This window comes from Salvelinus fontinalis, chromosome 9 (assembly GCF_029448725.1).
Source record: "Salvelinus fontinalis isolate EN_2023a chromosome 9, ASM2944872v1, whole genome shotgun sequence".
Taxonomy (NCBI): Eukaryota; Metazoa; Chordata; class Actinopteri; order Salmoniformes; family Salmonidae; genus Salvelinus; species Salvelinus fontinalis.
Genome location: NC_074673.1, coordinates 25,572,810 through 25,591,033, shown reverse-complemented (window position 1 = coordinate 25,591,033; position 18,224 = coordinate 25,572,810). Strand labels below are relative to the sequence as shown.

At 43.5% G+C, this 18,224-nt stretch overlaps 1 protein-coding gene across 2 annotated transcripts in view; it reads left to right on the top strand.

The window, feature by feature from the left end:
- The window catches only part of LOC129862331 (inositol 1,4,5-trisphosphate receptor type 2-like), a 154,569-nt gene that overhangs the window by 37,208 nt on the left and 99,137 nt on the right, over positions 1–18,224 (top strand). For both annotated transcript variants that reach the window (XM_055933852.1, XM_055933853.1), the window contains exons 11-28: positions 365–516; positions 885–984; positions 1,193–1,353; positions 1,835–1,976; positions 2,518–2,676; positions 3,398–3,570; positions 4,118–4,237; positions 4,542–4,724; positions 4,971–5,222; positions 5,539–5,686; positions 7,840–7,987; positions 8,354–8,550; positions 8,933–9,056; positions 13,299–13,350; positions 15,946–16,111; positions 16,248–16,415; positions 16,568–16,657; positions 17,802–17,927. In XM_055933852.1, the coding sequence (XP_055789827.1) occupies positions 365–516; positions 885–984; positions 1,193–1,353; positions 1,835–1,976; positions 2,518–2,676; positions 3,398–3,570; positions 4,118–4,237; positions 4,542–4,724; positions 4,971–5,222; positions 5,539–5,686; positions 7,840–7,987; positions 8,354–8,550; positions 8,933–9,056; positions 13,299–13,350; positions 15,946–16,111; positions 16,248–16,415; positions 16,568–16,657; positions 17,802–17,927 (2,661 nt within the window). The remainder of the gene's footprint in view (positions 1–364; positions 517–884; positions 985–1,192; positions 1,354–1,834; positions 1,977–2,517; positions 2,677–3,397; positions 3,571–4,117; positions 4,238–4,541; positions 4,725–4,970; positions 5,223–5,538; positions 5,687–7,839; positions 7,988–8,353; positions 8,551–8,932; positions 9,057–13,298; positions 13,351–15,945; positions 16,112–16,247; positions 16,416–16,567; positions 16,658–17,801; positions 17,928–18,224) is intronic.

The window sequence follows — 18,224 nt, the reverse complement described above, 5'->3', positions numbered from 1 at the left end:
ATAGAGGAGGGGAGACAGACGTGCTGTCTGCTCTGCTGTTATGTACTGCTGGTTGGTGTGAGTCACCCAGAGGAGAGGAGGTGATAAGGCACAGGGGTGGCTCAGAGGAGCTCTTTCCCATTGACATGCATAGAGCACTGCAGCGGTTAACCCTCCCAGGACTGGCCTATTATCTGTCTGCAGCATCCACACAGTGCAATCCCAACCTCATCCACTATCTCATTGTAATAACGTAAGCTGCCATGTTATTATATATATTTTTTTTACAGCACTTTGAATCTGTGGCAAAGGTTTATTGATATTAGCATTGAGAATGCTTTAGTTGCAAGAACTTTGGGATCCATCTTTGTGTGTCTGTCTTTAGACGGAGACAGATACAGCGTACTCCAAGAGGAAGCGTCAGGCTGCAGAGAAGATAGCCTGCACCCTGGTGTCTGTGCCCCATGGCAACGACATCGCCTCTTTGTTTGAGCTGGATGCCACCACGCTGCAGATGGCTGACTGTCTGGTGCCCAGGTCAGAGAATGGCCCCTAAAGGACATTTTAAAATATCTAAAACACTGCATATATTTAAGGACTCTTGGAAGAGTACATCTCGAATACATCCTAAGAAACAATATACACACTCAAAACTAGTGCAAAGAGGTGGGTTACAACTAGGTTGAATATTTTCCTATTGAAAACTACAACTCCGTTCAGCGTCCCACAGTTCGTTCTTGATTTGATGTTTCTCGTGCTTGATAGGATTTCTTTTTAGAGAAACGGAGCATTGAGCTCACAAAAAAATCAACTAAATTAAATTCAAGTAATTGAACCGACGAAATGTCAGTTAATCGCTCAGGACTACTCGAAACACACTTCAAACACACTGTGCCTTCCCTCAGGAACTCGTACGTACGGCTGAGACACCTATGTACCAACACCTGGGTGAGCAGCACCAACTTCCCCATCGACGCTGAGGAGGAGCGCCCCGTCATGCTCAAGGTCCAATACTACACCCCTGCTGTTTAAGTTCCACTTACAATGTTGTGCTTATCACAATGTAGTCAACTTTTTCCCCAAAACCTTTCAACATTGTAAGTTACTATTAGACATAGGTTTGATTCTGGTGTTTGGAGGGATTGTTGTTGAGTCTATAGGCCTACAGTACACATGAATCATTAATTTCATACTGAATTCCCTCTACCCATAGATTGGCACGTGCCCTACGAAGGAGGACAAGGAGGCATTTGCTATTGTCTCTGTACCCCTGTTTGAGGTTCGAGACCTGGACTTTGCCAACGATGCCAACAAGGTCCTAGAGTCGACTGTGAAGAAGCTGCAGTATGGCAACATTGCTCAGAACGAGAGGAGGTACAGTACAGTCCTACTGACACAGCCAAGACATCCTGGCTCTGTCTGGAAATGTTGCTTGCCAGCAAATCCTTGCTTCCTCCTTACTTGTTTTTTAAATTCCTTGCTCCTCTCCCAAAGTGCATTTGAGGAGGTGGTCGAGGGAGCCAAATGGAGGAAACAAGGACAGAGAAAGCAAGGATTTGACGGCCAGTAACATTGTTTGACAGTGCAGTGCAATTGAAAAGCTCCTGAGTAGAATACAACGTGATAGAGTCCGTATCGGAGCTACAGTATGTCCCCTAGTGACACAGCCAACAGGGTTACACTGTTTATTTGGTGCAATACTATGTAATTCAATCTGTTTTCAAATAGTCTTTTTATTGCATGTATTAATTTCCTCATTCTCTGTGGAATCTCTATGTCTGCAATAACTCTCTCTCAGACAGATAATGTGTTCTGTGTAATGAACTAATGTTCTTTTGTGGCCCGTGTTTCCCAGGTTTGTGACCAAGCTGTTGGAGGACCTGATCTTCTTTGTGTGCGAGGTCCCCAACAACGGTCAGGACGTGCTGTCTGTGGTCATCTCCAACCCCAACAGGGAAAGGCAGAAACTAATGAGGGAACAGAACATTCTAGCCCAGGTCAGCTCACGCATACACACACACTCTCCCAGAATATCACCTAAAGGAGTGTCCTCTAGCTTTGGTCTTGAGTCTGATTCTGCTTTGGCCGGTTCCTGTACTGTCTGTCATTGTCATAACAAATATATTGGGTAATGATGACAAAGAAGCTTTTTGTAACTTACAGACACTGTTAGATTGAGCTACAAGTGTGCAGATTTATTTTGACTTCATAGATGTATTGGCTAACGCAGAAGCAGACTGGCACCCAAGCTAGAAGGTGAATTCCACTGTCTCCTTCCAATGGCCATTACACTGTGACTTATTAGAGTGCAGAAAGCAGGCTCCCTCTGATCACAGTAATTGAAGGGATTAATAATTCAAGTAAATTCTGCCTAAGGCTGTGCTAATAGCATTGTCATAGCATTGTTAGTGGTAGTGATGCTGGCAGTGCTAATTACTGCGATTAGGGATGATACGGACAACAAAAGAATCAGAATCATCAACAAGTAATTTTGTCTGTCTCTGATCTCTTCTCTCTTCTGCTGTCTGCTTTCTCCAGATTTTTGGTATTCTGAAGGCTCCATTCACGGACCAGGGGGAGGGTCCCATGCTGAAGCTGGAGGACTTGGGGGACCAGCGCTACGCTCCCTTTAAGTACATGCTGCAGCTGTGCTACCGGGTGCTGCGCCACTCCCAACAGGACTACCGCAAGAACCAGGCTAGTAGCACTGTAGCTTTGTCCAACTCGCAACCCTGACTCTATCTTGGTCAATAAGATCAATAACTGTATGTTATATAATTAAGCAATTCGGCCGGAGGGGTGTGGTACATGGCCAATATACCACAGCTAAGGGCTGTGGGCTGTGTCCACTCCGCGATGCGTCGTGCCTAAGAACAGCCTTTAGCCGTGGTATACTGGCTATATACCATAACCCCCCCGAGGTGCCTTATTGCTATTATAAACTGGTTACCAACATCATTAGAGCAGCAAAAATAAATATTTTGTCATACCCATGGTATACAGTCTGATATACCACGACTGTCAGCCAATCAGCATTCAGGGCTCAAACCACCCAGTTTATAATATAAGCTTATATGTAGGCAGTCGTGTTTGTGAATGATGAAGATCCATTGTATGCTGCTTGAAGTATATCAAGCAGAAACTCTTAATCAGCCAACCCATCACAACAGGGTCATGTTCATTAGAGCACACAGTAGTTCAACCTTTTTTTGTATTGTTGGTAAAGTAAGCATTTCAAGGTCAAGTCTACACCTTTTGTATTCAGTACATGTGACAAAAATTGTATCTGATTTTGATTGATTTGAAAACAAATTGCAACGGTGCGAGTGTTTCTTATTGGACAAGTTCATATACACAACCTAGATGTATTCCTATAATGGTATCCATTTCGACTAACTGGTCTCATTCTGCCCTCCAGGAGTACATAGCCAAGAAGTTCTCCATCATGCAGTCTCAGATCGGTTATGAGATCCTGGCGGAGGACACAATTACAGCTCTGCTCCACAACAACCGCAAGCTGCTGGAGAAACACATCACAGCCAAGGAGATCGAGACCTTCGTCAAACTGCTGCGACGCAACCGAGAGCCCAGGTCAGGACAGAGCAGAGCAGGGAGGAGGAATGAATACTATAGCTAACACACATTATAAACTGGATGTTTCAAGCCCTGAATGCTGATTGGCTGAAAGCCGTGGTATATCAGACCGTATATCACGGGTATGACAAAATATATATTTGTACTGTTCAAATTATGTTGGTAACCAGTTTATAATAGCAATAAGGCACCTCGGGGTATATGGCCAATATACCACAGCTAAGGGCTGTATCCAGGCACTCTGCGTTTCGTCGTGCTAAGAACTGTCCTTACCCGTGATATATTGGCCATATACCATGCACCCTTGGGCCTTATTGCTTAATTATAACATGCATATGACACACACACACACACCCACACACATTTGATCCTCAAATAGATATGTACACTGGGGCTATAAAGCACAATGTGCCACACAAACAAAAAACCTATGTATATTTGTGTTGCCTATGATTGTTAGGTATTGGCAAGCCACTCTACTGGGTTCAACGTCTTTGAGCAGATTTAGTCCAATACGTTTGGTTGTCCTCTTCTGTCCAATCAGGTTTCTGGACTATCTGTCAGACCTGTGTGTGTCCAATAAGACGGCCATTCCAGTGACACAGGAGCTCATCTGTAAATTCATGCTGAACTCCGCCAATGCTGACATCCTCATCCAGACCAAGTGAGTCTCACGCACATATTAACACACACACACGCCTGTGCGCTCTACCTAACACTGGTGGCCAGGTTTTCTGATTGGGGACTGATGTTTGACCTGCTGTGCTATACACTAGAAGTTCACAATTACATAAGCTGCTACATCTTTTTTTTAAAGGCACAGCATGGGTGAATGTCATTAAGCTTGTGTATGCAGATGTGCAAAGAGAAGTAGCAGATCTTGTCTGTGGTAGTGAATACGTGGGTGTGTGGTTGAGCTCCAGAGTGAAGAATGAATGCTTCCATTTCCTTCTCCTCCTCCCACCCAGGCTAATCCCCAACACAGAGACATCCCTGGAGTCGTCCTTGCTGCTGGAGGACACAGAGGAGGAGGAGGTGTGGCTCTACTGGATCGACAGCCACAAGGAGCCGCACGGCAAGTCCATCCGCCACCTGGCCCAGGACGCCAAGGGCAACCACAAGCTGGACAGTGACATCATCACCTACTACAGGTACTAGACAGCTGCTGCAGCAAGGTGTTCTGGGGGTCTTTATTGGACTGTATGGCGAAACATTGGTTCTCCAATTTATTGATGTATCGAGTGTCCAACTTAGATTCTGGTCCATTTGGCAACAGTCCTCCTTGTGTCTTCAGCTCAACTAACAAACATTTCACGTCATATTTCTATGATACACCTATGACACCTCTCTTCCGTGTATTTCTGTCCCCTCTTCCCCCTTCCCCATCCACCTTCCAGATACCAGCTCAACCTGTTTGCCAAGATGTGTCTGGACCGCCAGTACCTGGCCATCAACCGGTTGTCCAGCCAGCTGCCCGTGGAACTGATCCTGCGCTGCATGTTTGACGACTGCCTGCCCTACAACCTGCGCGCCTCCTTCTGCCGCCTCATGCTGCACATGCACGTGGACCGCGAGCCCCAGGAGGCCGTGGTGGCCGTGCGCTACGCCCGCCTCTGGACCGAAATCCCCTCCAAGATCACCATCCATGAGTGAGTGGTGTTGGGGGCGGTGTTGTTTATGTGGATGTGGCAATAGCATACTGTATCTGTAACTGGCACACCACCTGAAAGGAAACGGCCTCTGATTAGAGATTTATCACAGATGAATTGCATCTTCAGTTTTCTGCATGTTTCATGCATCTAGGTAGCGAGAACACTTTATTTTCTCTAGAGAAACATTGCAGTCAGATTTTCTAGGCTGAAGGTCTATTTCACAGCTTTAAACAACTGATTGAATTGCTTTGTTAATTAGTTTCTCATGTAGAGATTGTATAGTTGCTGTGCTGTATAATAACGGTCTCCATAGGTATGAGTATGAGTTCAGAGACACCTCCAGAGAGGAGATGAAGAGGAAGTTTGCCCCCACCATGGAGTTTGTAGAGGAATACCTCAAAGACGTGGTCAGCCAACCCTTTCCCTTTGAAGACAAAGAGAAGAATGAACTGACTCTGGAGGTAAAAACACACACAACTATTTGTAATTGGTTGTTATCCATTCCAAACTATGGATATAGATGTCATGAAAATTCTTACACAGGGACACTCGAATTCAATCTTAAATGAATCATTATTTGTCAGTGCGCTGGAGAGGTTCCAACCAACTCAGTGCACCATAGTGCACATGTCAATCAGAAGATCTGCCTGGGCAGTACACAGACAAGTTATATTTGTATGATTTAGCATAATTAATTAATCATTGCCGTTTTGTTTCATTCATGTGACTGACCAATACTGGTTCGTTACATGTGACTGACCAATACTGGTTCATTACATGTGACTGACCAATACTGGTTCATTACATGTGACAGACCAATACTGGTTCATAACCTGTGACTGACCAATACTGGTTCATTACATGTGACTGACCAATACTTGTTCATTACCTGTGACAGACCAATACTGGTTCATTACCTGTGACAGACCAATACTGGTTCATTACCTGTGACAGACCAATACTGGTTCATAACATGTGACTGACCAATACTGGTTCATAACATGTGACTGACCAATACTGGTTCATTACATGTGACTGACCAATACTGGTTCATAACATGTGACTGACCAATACTGGTTCATAACATGTGACTGACCAATACTGGTTCATAACATGTGACTGACCAATACTGGTTCATAACATGTGACAGACCAATACTGGTTCCTTACCTGTGACAGACCAATACTGGTTCATAACATGTGACTGACCAATACTGGTTCATAACATGTGACTGACCAATACTGGTTCATAACATGTGACTGACCAATACTGGTTCATTACATGTGTCTGACCAATACTGGTTCATAACATGTGACTGACCAATACTGGTTCATAACATGTGACTGACCAATACTGGTTCATAACATGTGACTGACCAATACTGGTTCATAACATGTGACTGACCAATACTGGTTCATTACATGTGACTGACCAATACTGGTTCATAACATGTGACTGACCAATACTGGTTCATAACATGTGACTGACCAATACTGGTTCATAACATGTGACTGACCAATACTGGTTCATAACATGTGACTGACCAATACTGGTTCATTACATGTGACTGACCAATACTGGTTCATAACATGTGACTGACCAATACTGGTTCATAACATGTGACTGACCAATACTGGTTCATAACATGTGACTGACCAATACTGGTTCATAACATGTGACTGACCAATACTGGTTCATAACATGTGACTGACCAATACTGGTTCATAACATGTGACTGACCAATACTGGTTCATAACATGTGACTGACCAATACTGGTTCATAACATGTGACTGACCAATACTGGTTCATAACATGTGACTGACCAATACTGGTTCATTACCTGTGACTGACCAATACTGGTTCATTACCTGTGACAGACCAATACTGGTTCATTACCTGTGACTGACCAATACTGGTTCATTACATGTGACTGACCAATACTGGTTCATTACATGTGACTGACCAATACTGGTTCCTTACCTGTGACTGACCAATACTGGTTCCTTACCTGTGACAGACCAATACTGGTTCATAACATGTGACTGACCAATACTGGTTCATAACATGTGACTGACCAATACTGGTTCATTACATGTGACAGACCAATACTGGTTCATTACATGTGACTGACCAATACCTCACGAGGCTTCTTCCCTCTAAGCTGATATCTTGAAACTGTGATATCTTTCATTCTTACAACAAGGTCTGGGCGTACTGCCAAATTGCAGATACTGATAATTGAGGATTCGTTAAATCAGTCACTTGCATGAACACAGAAATTGGTTATTAGAACAGCACATGAATAGAACACAGAAATGAGTTATCAGAAAAGCACAAACATTAAAATTCCTATTACATAGACATGCTCACTTTCTTTTTTTCAGTTCAAGTTTTATTACAATTTTCACAAGACATACAACACAACATCACAAACACAATGATACAACCTTACAACAATCATTCTCCCATCTCACCCAGTGGTGACCCCCCCCCCCCCCACCCACCCCTGCGTCCAACACAAAGATAGTGACAGACATGATCACTTTCTGATGTTAAAGTTGCATCTTAACTCTGGCCTCTGGGGAAATCCTTCTCTCTTCTCTGGTCTTATAGGTGGTACATCTGGCCCGTAACCTGGTCTACTTTGGCTTCTACAGCTTCAGTGAGCTGCTGCGACTCACACGTACCCTCCTGGCCATACTGGACTTTGTCCAGCACCCGCTCACCTACATGGACAAGCTCAGCAAGAGTCCCGAGGCAGGTCAGTCACACAGAGAATTAACTGATTCAAACATTTTGTTATATCACAAAACAAATGTATTTGTTTACTAAGTTTATTAAGCATGCACAATGCATAAAGGCTAATTGATAGATGAGTTTCCAGATCTGAAACTTCAAGCGACATGGGTTCTGCTCCTCATCTCTTTATTACACTTACTGAAATCAAAAGAGCTTTTATGACCTGGGTAGTGTTAATTAGGACACACAGCGTAAATTGTTTTCAAACGTTTTGCAACAGAATATTAGCGTTCCATATTGGACAAAGCCAGGTAGTCCCTTTCTCTTTCAGTCCATTTCCTTATGTTTGGTTCCTAATGAACACCTCCATGGTCTCCCTGTCCTCCAGGAAACAACGTGTTGCGTACCATCCACGGCGTGGGGGAGATGATGACACAGATGGTGCTGAGTAGAGGGTACGTCCTGCCTCACCACCTTCCCGACACGCCCCCGTCCCTCCAGCACGGAATACAACCCTTCCTTCTGCCCGACAACGAAGATGTCATGGTCATGGATACCAAGCTCAAAATCATTGAGATCCTACAGGTGAGTGGAGCGCCACCATGTGGTCTGGAGGGCCAGTTACCTGTAACTGTTCTAAAGTAGTAGCTTGAGGCTGGCTGTGGTCCGATTCTCTACACCGGTCTCCAATGCTTTTAAATGCTTAAGGGGAAGTGATCGTGTGTATACTTCTGGGTCAAGGGTAGAGAAATGGAAGGCAACCGCTTGTTCTTGAAATCATGAATTGTGTCATAAAATGAGATCCTGGCTAAACTTTTTTTGTGGGGTTGATTACAAGAGATCTCTAAACATAGTTTGGTAACCACTGTTGTAAGGTCTCTGATTTATCTATTTCAGCTTGAATATGGATTTGAGGTATTCAACATTGACCCTTTATTTATCGCCTTCTATCTTGTTCTCCCATCAGTTCATCCTGAGTGTGCGGCTGGACTACAGGATCACCTACTTGCTATCCATCTATAAGAAAGAATTTGGCGACAGGAATCTACCGGACAGCTCTATGTCGGTGTCTGAATTCCCCTCCATGTCAGGTAAAGCTCTACCGTCACATATGGACATCTTGGCCTGGTCTCAGATCTGTTGCACTGTCTTGCCAACTCCTATTTATTTATTTATTTATTTTTTTCACCTTTATTTAACCAGGTAGGCTAGTTTAGAACAAGTTCTCATTTGCAACTGCGACCTGGCCAAGATAAAGCAAAGCAGTTCGACACATACAACAACAGTTACACATGGAATAAACAAACATAAAATCAATAATACAGTAGAAAAATCTATATACAGCATGTGCAAATGAGGTAGGATAAGAGAGGTAAGGCAATAAATAGGCCATGGTGGCGAAGTTATTACAATATAGCAATTAAACACTGGAATGGTAGAATTTGCAGAAGATGAATTTGCAAGTAGAGATACTGGGGTGCAAAGGAGCAGGATAAATAAATACAGTATGGGGATGAGGTAGATTGGATGGGTTATTTACAGATGAGCTATGTACAGGTGCAGTGATCTGTGAGCTGCTCTGACAGCTGGTGCTTAAAGCTAGTGAGGGAGGTAAGAGTCTCCAGCTTTAGTGATTTTTACAGTTCGTTCCAGTCATTGGCAGCAGAGAACTGGAAGGAGAGGCGGCCAAAGGAAGCATTGACTTTGGGGGTGACCAGTGAGATATACCTGCTGGATCGCCTGCTACGGGTGGGTGCTGCTATGGTGACCAATGAGCTGAGATAAGGCGGGGCTTTACCTAGCAGAGACTTGCAGATGACCTGGAGCCAGTGGGTTTGGTGACGAGTATGAAGTGAGGGCCAGCCAACGAGAGCGTACAGATCGCAGTGGTGGGTAGTATATGGAGCTTTGGTGACAAAACGGATGGCACTGTGATAGACTGCATCCAATTTGTTGAGAAGAGTGTTGGAGGCTATTTCGTAAATGACATCGTCGAAGTCGAGGATCGGTAGGATGGTCAGTTTTACGAGGGTATGTTTGGCAGCATGAGTGCAGGAAGCTTTGAAGTGAAATAGGAAGCCAATTCTAGATTTGATTTTGTATTGGAGATGTTTAATGTGAGTCTGGAATGAGAGTTTACAGTCTAACCAGACACCTAGGTATTTGTAGTTGTCCACATATTTTAAGTCCCAACCGTCCAGAGTAGTGATAGTCGAGCGGGCAGGTGCGGGCAGCGATCGGTTGAAGAGCATGCATTTAGTTTTACTTGCATTTAAGAGCAGTTGGAGGCCACGGAAGGAGAGTTGTATGGCATTGAAGCTCATCTGGAGGTTAGTTAACACAGTGTCCAAAAAAGGGCCAGAGGTATACAGAATGGTGTCGTCTGCGTAGAGGTGGATTAAAGGATCACCAGCAGCAAGAGCGACATCATTGATGTATACAGAGAAGAGAGTCGGCCCGAGAATTGAACCCTGTGGCACCCCCATAGAGACTGCCAGAGGTCCGGACAACCGGCCCTCCGATTTGACACACTGAACTCTATCTGAGAAGTAGTTGGTAAACCAGGCAAGGCAGTCATTTGAGAAACCAAGGCTGTTGAGTCTGCCAATAAGAATGTTGTGATTGACAGAGTCGAAAGCCTTAGCCAGGTCGATGAATACAGCTGCACAGTAATGTCTCTTATCGTCTTATCGATGGCGGTTATAATATCGTTTAGGGCCTTGAGCGTGGCTGAGGTGCACCCATGACAAGATCGGAAACCAGATTGCATAAGGTGTGATTCGAAATGGTCGGTGATCTTTTTGTTAACTTGGCTTTCGAAGATCTTAGAAAGGCAGGGTAGAATAGATATAGGTCTGTAGCAGTTTGGGTCTAGAGTGTCTCCCCCTTTGAAGAGGGGGATGACCGCGGCAGCTTTCCAATCTATTGGAATCTCAGACGATATGAAAGAGAGGTTGATCAGGCTAGTAATAGGGGTTGCAACAATTTCGGCAGATCATTTTAGAAAGAGAGGGTCCAGATTTTGCAGCTCTTTCAGAACATCAGTGTCGTGTCTTCAGGCCAACGTCATGACAGTAGCTATCTGGATTTGGGTGGAGAAGTGGGGGAGGTATGGATGGGCGAGTTGCTTTGGGTAGCGCAGGGCTATTGACCGGGGTAGCCAGGTGGAAAGCATGGCCAGCTGTAGAAAAATGCTTATTGAAATTATCAATTATAGTGGATTCATTGGTGGTAAGTGTTTCCTAGCCTCAGTGCAGTGGGTTGCTGGCAGGAGGTGCTCTTATGCTCCATGGACTTTACAGTGTCCCAGAACTTTTTTTAGTTTGTGCTACAGGTTGCAAATTTCTGCTTGAAAATGCTAGCCTTAGCTTTCCTAACTGCCTGTGTATATTTGTTCCTAACTTCCCTGAAAAGTTGCATATCACGTGGGCTGTTGGATGATAATGCAGAACGCTACAGGATGTTTTTGTGCTGGTCGAGGGCAGTCAGGTTTGGAGAGAACCAAGGGCTATATCTGTTCCTGGTTCAATTTTTTTTGAATCGGGCATGCTTATTTAAGATGGTGAGGAAGGGACTTTAAAAAATAACCAGGCATTCTCTACTGACGGGATGAGGTCAATATCCTTCCAGGATACCCGGGCCAGGTTGATTAGAAAGGCCTGCTCGCTGAAGTGTTTTAGGGAGTGTTTGACAGTGATGCAGGCAATGAGGCAGTGATCGCTGAGATCTTGGTTGAAAACAGCAGAGGTGTATTTGGAGTACAAGTTGTTAGGATGATATCTATGAGGGTGCACGTGTTTACAGATTTGGGGTTGTACCTGGTGGGTTCAATGATATTTTGTGAGAGATTGAGGGCATCAAGCTTAGACTGTAGGATGGCCGGGGTGTTAAGCATGTCACAGTTTAGGTCACCTAGCAGCACGAACTCTGACGATAGATGGAGGGCAATCAATTCACATATGGTGTCCAGGGCACAGCTGGGGCAGAGGGTGGTCTATAGCAAGTGGCAACAGTGAGAGACTTGTTTCTGGAAAGATGGATTTTTAAAAGTAGAAGTTCGAATTGTTTGGGTACAGACCTGGATAGTAAGACAGGACTCTGCAGGCTATCTCTGCAGTAGATTGCAACAACGTCCCCTTTGGCAGTTCTAGCTTGTCGGAAAATGTTATTGTTAGGGATGGAAATTTCAGGGTTTTTGGTGGACTTCCTAATCCAGGATTCAGACACGGCTAGGACATCCGGGTTTGCAGAGTGTGCTAAAGCAGAAAATAAAACACTTAGGTAGGAGGCTTTTAAGGTTACAGAAGTCAACAAATGAGAGCACCTGGGGAGTAGGAGAGGAGCTAGGCACTGCAGGGCCTGGATTAACCTCTACATCACCAGAGGAACAGATGAAGAGTAGGATGAGGGTACGGCTGAAGACTATCAGGACTGGTTGTTTAGTGCGTTAAGAGCAGAGAGTAAAAGGAGCAGGTTTCTGGGTGTGAGAGAATAGATTCAAGGCATAATGTACAGACAGAGGTATGGTAGGATGTGAGTACATTGGAGGTAAACCTAGGCATTGAGTAATGATGAGAGAGATATTGTCTCTGGAGACGTTTAAACCAGGTGATGTCACCGCATATGTGAGAGGTGGAACTAAATGGTAGGTTAAGGCATATTGAGCAGGGCTAGAGGCTCTACAGAGAAATAAGACAATAATCACTAACCAGGACAGTAATGGACAAGGCATATTTATATTAGGGAGAGGCATGTGTAGCCGGGTGATCAATAGGGGTCCAGTGAGTTGTTGGGCTGCCTGGAGACACGGCGATTCAGACAGCTAGCAGGCCCGGGGCTAGCAAGCTAGTAGACCTGGGCTAGTAAGCTAGCAGAAGGGCCTTAGAGGGACGTCTCAATGGAGGAAGTCTGTTTTGGCCTCCGCGTGCTGTGACACCGATAGACCAGTCGTGATGGATTAGTAGGGTTCCAAGTACCAGAGGGGTCCAAGTCCAATTGGCAAAATAGGTATAGTCCCCCAAGAAATTGGCCGATGGATCTATACAGCTAACTGTCCAATATGCTCTAGACAGCTAGCAGCTAGCGGGCTGCGACTATCGGATGGGCATTCAGGGGTGGTCGCGATGTAGAGGCCTATGGTTGCAATGGGACCAGGCTAGGAGAATCTAGAGTGTGTCAGTCAATGCCTAAGGGAATCCTGCTGGTTTGTTGATTACTGTTGTAATCAGTTGTTTGAGCTGTGCTGTCACAGGCACTAATTACTTTCTGGACTCGGCTTATTTGGGCTTTCTATAATTGGGTTCAGTGATTCACATTATTTTGTTCAATTTCAGATCCAGACATAGATGAGATTGCAGCCAAAGCAGAGACCATGTTTGCTGGAAGGTACGCAAACTGTGTGTTGTGTTTATGTATGCATGCATGTGTGTGACGAATGGGGCACTGTGGTTTAAGTTCAGAGAAAAGTGCTGTATGTATGCCTATATGTCTGTGTGTGTCATATGGATGGATGTGCACGGTTAATTGAATATTTGATTACTTGCGAGAGTATTTATTAAAAATATATAAATAATTATAGGCCTATTTTAATAATGAAAAGGATTTGTCTGAATTAAATAAATAAAATAAATGTATACGTGTGACATTGCTACATACAAGTACAGAACCAGTCAAAGGTTTGGACACCTACTCATTCCAAGGTTTGTCTTTATTTTTTAACATTTTCTAGATTGCAGAATAATAGTGAAGACCTCAAAACTATGAAATAACACATGAAATCAAGTATTTTTAGCTCATTAGCGTGTGTGAAAATATGCATCTACTGGTATAGTGTATCAACTTTATTTTTTCAAATACCAAATTTGGAGTGAATCTGACTTGGTCCTTGAAGATTTGAATGACTATTTTAATGGTCCAATGTAGCAGTGTGTATCTCAATATCAAATAACTTCTGTGTAACAGTTAAGTAACTTACTGTTTTTGTTTTAAATTCAAATGGTAAAAAATAAACTAAATTAATTAAGCAATTTCTCAAGCAAGAATTTTGTTAGGACTGTCTGGGAGTGGTCTGAGTGGGGAAGGGGAAAATTGAAAACTAGCTGTTATTGGCGGAGAGGTTTGGAACTTTTTCTTATTGGTTATTAACTAATTTGTACCACCTGGTGATTTCACCAGGCAGACCAAAACTCCATCCCACCAAAACAGGCTGACATTTCAGTTCGTCTTTTCAAACAGCTCTTACACTTAAAGAACAGTTTAATAATTTTAACAATTTCGCTGTATTATTCCAACCTCATAGTGTGGAAATATACACTCGGTTGCCAGTTTATTAGGTACACTCATCTAGTACTGGGTTAGACCCCCTTTGCCTCCAGAACAGCCTTAATTCTTTGGGGCATGGGATTCTACAAGGTGACGGAAACATTCCACAGGGATGTTGGTCCATGCTGATGTGATGGCATCACGCAGTTGCTGCAGATGGGGCGGTACATTCATGCTGCGAACAGCCCGTTCTATCTCATCCCATAGATGCTCTATTGGGTTTGGTCAGCAAGCATGTTCAGATACGCTATGGCGTTCAATCGCTGTTCAATTGGTATCAAGGGACCTAACGTGTGTCATGAAAACTTTCCCCACACCAGGACACCACCACCAGCCTGTACCGTTGACACCAGGCAGGATGGGTCCATGTACTCATGCTGCTTATGCCAAATACTGACTGCCATCAGCATGATGCAACAGGAACCGGGATTTGTCGGACCTGGCAATGTTTTTCCACTCCTCAATTGTCCAGTGTTCATCACATGCCACTGGAGCCACTTTTTTTTAGCTAATAGGAGTAGAACCCAGTGTGGTCAACTCCTGCAACAGCCCATCTGTGACCAGGGCTGACGAGTTGTGCTTTCTGAAATATCATTCTGCATCTGAGCTGTTTTTGCCCACAGGACTGCTGCTGACTGGATGTTTTTTGTTTGTTACACAATTCTGTGTAAAGCCTAGACATTGTCGTGCGTGAATCCCAGGAGGACGGCAGTTTCTGAGATACTGGATCCAGCAAGCCTGTCACTGACGATCATACCACGTTCAAAGTCACTTTGGTCACAAATGTTTCCCATTCTAATGTTCAATCTATGAGTAAGTGGATGCCTGTCTGCCTGCTTTATATAGCAAGCCACTGCCATGTGACAATTTTCGTTAAAGGGGTGGTGTACCTAAATAAACTGGCCACTGAGTGTGTGTATATAAAACACAGAAAATTCACGTTTTTGACTGCACTGGGCCTTTAAGTATTAGCGTTACAAAGTCAGAAAAGTGATCTGTTTATAGTTTCCTTTTTTAAGATATCAATGCCAAACATTACACAGTTCATTGTGGTAATGACTATGACTCTAAAACGTTTCAAGTTGATAGGCCATTGTGGAGTGGATTTTCAACTTATATGGACACGTAAAATATGATTTCCTGATTTAACAAGAGCCTAGCCATCTCTTAACCAATTTGGTATTATTTGGACTTATGGTTAATAAGAATACGTTTTTCAAAGGTTTTCCTAAATGTCCAAGATCAATCCTGATGGACCTTATGGGTCCTTCAGGCAAATTTGTTCACCATGAGGAAAGATGCCTACATACATTTCAAGTCCCTCGGTCAAACAGAGTTTTAGTGAGACTGTTTATAACAGTGCCACCTATAGGCCAAACGGGGCTATTATTTTCGTCCGTGACTCATGGCCTCTCTTGTGTGCCAAATTAGAGAGAATGTTAACAATCTTCCCCTGTCCAGCAGTAGCAATGTCTCTATAGATTTGTGCAGCAAACAACTGTTCTTTCGGAAAAAAGTTGTACAAAAGTTTGTCAACTGTCATGATATTATTTGAATAATGAAAGTACTTCAAATGCCCATCTCTAGTGTGCCAGTGTTTGTCAAAACACTGTGTATGCCTCCACTGTCTCTTTCTAACCCTGCGTCTGGTGCTTCCAGTTCAGAGTGTAGTGCTGTGGAGCTGGATGACGAAGGGGGTAGGACCTTCCTGAGGGTGCTGATCCATCTCATCATGCAGGACTACCCCCCACTGGTCTCAGGCTCGCTGCAGCTCATGTTCAAACACTTCAGCCAGAGAGCAGAGGTCCTACAGGCCTTCAAACAGGTAACAGCACAGTTTGTGTGTGTGTGTGTGTGTATACATGTGCCTGTGTCTGATCTGTGTATTTTTGTCTGTGTGTGTGGTTTCAGTGTGTGGGGGGGTCTGATCTCACTGTGTGTGTTTCTGTGGTCCCTTGCAGGTCCAGTTGCTGGTGTCGGAGCAGGATGTAGAGAACTACAAGCAGATCAAGACAGACCTGGACCAGCTAAGGCTGACGGTGGAGAAGTCTGAACTGTGGGTGGAGAAAAGTGGAGCCTACGGCAGTGAGGACATAGGAGAGAGTCAGGGCAAGGAGCAGACCATGGAGGTACATCACACTACACTACAGTATGCACCCTACAGGCCACAGTTGTCACACATCATAGAGGGCTAATGGCTGAGCAAGGGCTGAATCCTTACTCGATATCCAAGTAATTTCTTCAAATCTAAATGTATTTTTGTGTAATGTGTGATTGACAGGAGGCTGGAATCCTGAGCCCAGTACAGGGTGGGGATGTGAAGCCCCAGATAGACAGCAACAAAGCCAACAACTACAACATTGTCAAAGAGGTGGGCTGCTATTCTGTCTCCTTGAACTTTATGTGTGTGTGTGTGTGGTATAGGTTTGCAAAGTTATGGGTAATTTACCTTCTGTAATTTTGGTAATGAACAGGTAATCTATGGTAACTTTGGTAAATTATGCTTGAATAGCTTTTAAAATATATATATATTTTTAAATCATATATAGAATCTTTTTTTTTTTATGTCTGTTCATATTGACCACAGGTTTCTAGTGGATATACCATATGGTTCAAGAGAAAATAGCCAAATTAATGAAATAAGCACCTACAACAAAAGCATTATATTTAATTAACTCTGCATCTCTTCCAACTATTAACTTTTTCTCACAACTGCCACCAGTTTGGTACTAAAATATTTACAAAGACATGTTGACATAGCAAAATTTGTATGTAAAAAAAAAATATATATATATATTACAGCTGCAATATGTAACATTTTTGGGTGACCACAAAGAAATGTGAGTTATAGATATGTCATTCTCATTGAAAGCAAGTCTAAGAAGTGCCAGATCTGTTCTACTGTATGTGCACCATTTCTATGCTTCCCGTTCTTAAGTTTAATTTTTGCGTCTTTTACTTTTGTACACCAGCTTTAAACAGCTGAAAATACAACTCTTGTTTTGTCACACAAACTGCAACTAGGCTAACTATTCGAAGTTTAGCAGCCAGGAATTGGCGAAGAGATTTTATATATTTTACATGTGAGGCCGCACAGGCTGTGTTTAGACAGGCAGACCCATTCTCATCTTTTTTTCACTAATTAGACTTGGAAAGTTTCTGGTAATATACCCTCACTTTGCAACCCTAGTATGGTATAAGCAGCATTATCAATTACAGTCAGTGCAGTCTTTAAAAACACACCATGACGCTGGGATAATTGATTGTCCACTAATAATTTACAGACCTTACGTCGCTGGCCAATGTAGCCATGTTTTATGTGGGCCTGACTTGTAACTTGACTTGCATTTCTTAATTGCTCCTAGGGGATAAATAAAGTTACATTTACTTTAATGTGCTCCAGTAACAGTAAATTACAGCAGCTGAAATTGCAAGTGTTTTTAGACTGATTGCTATTGCTGTGTAATGCATGTATTAGTGTTTGATCTGTGTGTGTGTGTGTGTGTGGTGAGTAGATCCTGCTGCGGCTCAGTAAGCAGTGTTACCCCGGGAAAAAGAGTCGTGTGCAGCAGCAGAGGCTACTGAAGAACATGGGTGCTCACACTGTGGTGCTGGACCTGCTCCAGATACCTTATGAGAAGGTGAGCACATCACATTTAGAGATGTTTTACTCACAAGTGGAAGTAGGTGTCTTACACACAGGAACCAGTCCATATGGGCTTATAAAATAAGTGCTTCAGGTGAGGCGCCTCAAAGCTTGACATAAATGTTGTCGTCATCAATAATCAGACTTTATTTTGATAAAGCTTGACTAGGTAGGTCAGGGCTCTTCAACCCTGTTCCTGGAGCGCTACCGTCCTGGAGGTTTTCGCTCCAACCCAAATCTAGCGCATCTAAATCTAATAATTAGCTAGTTGATATGCTGAATCTGGTTAGTT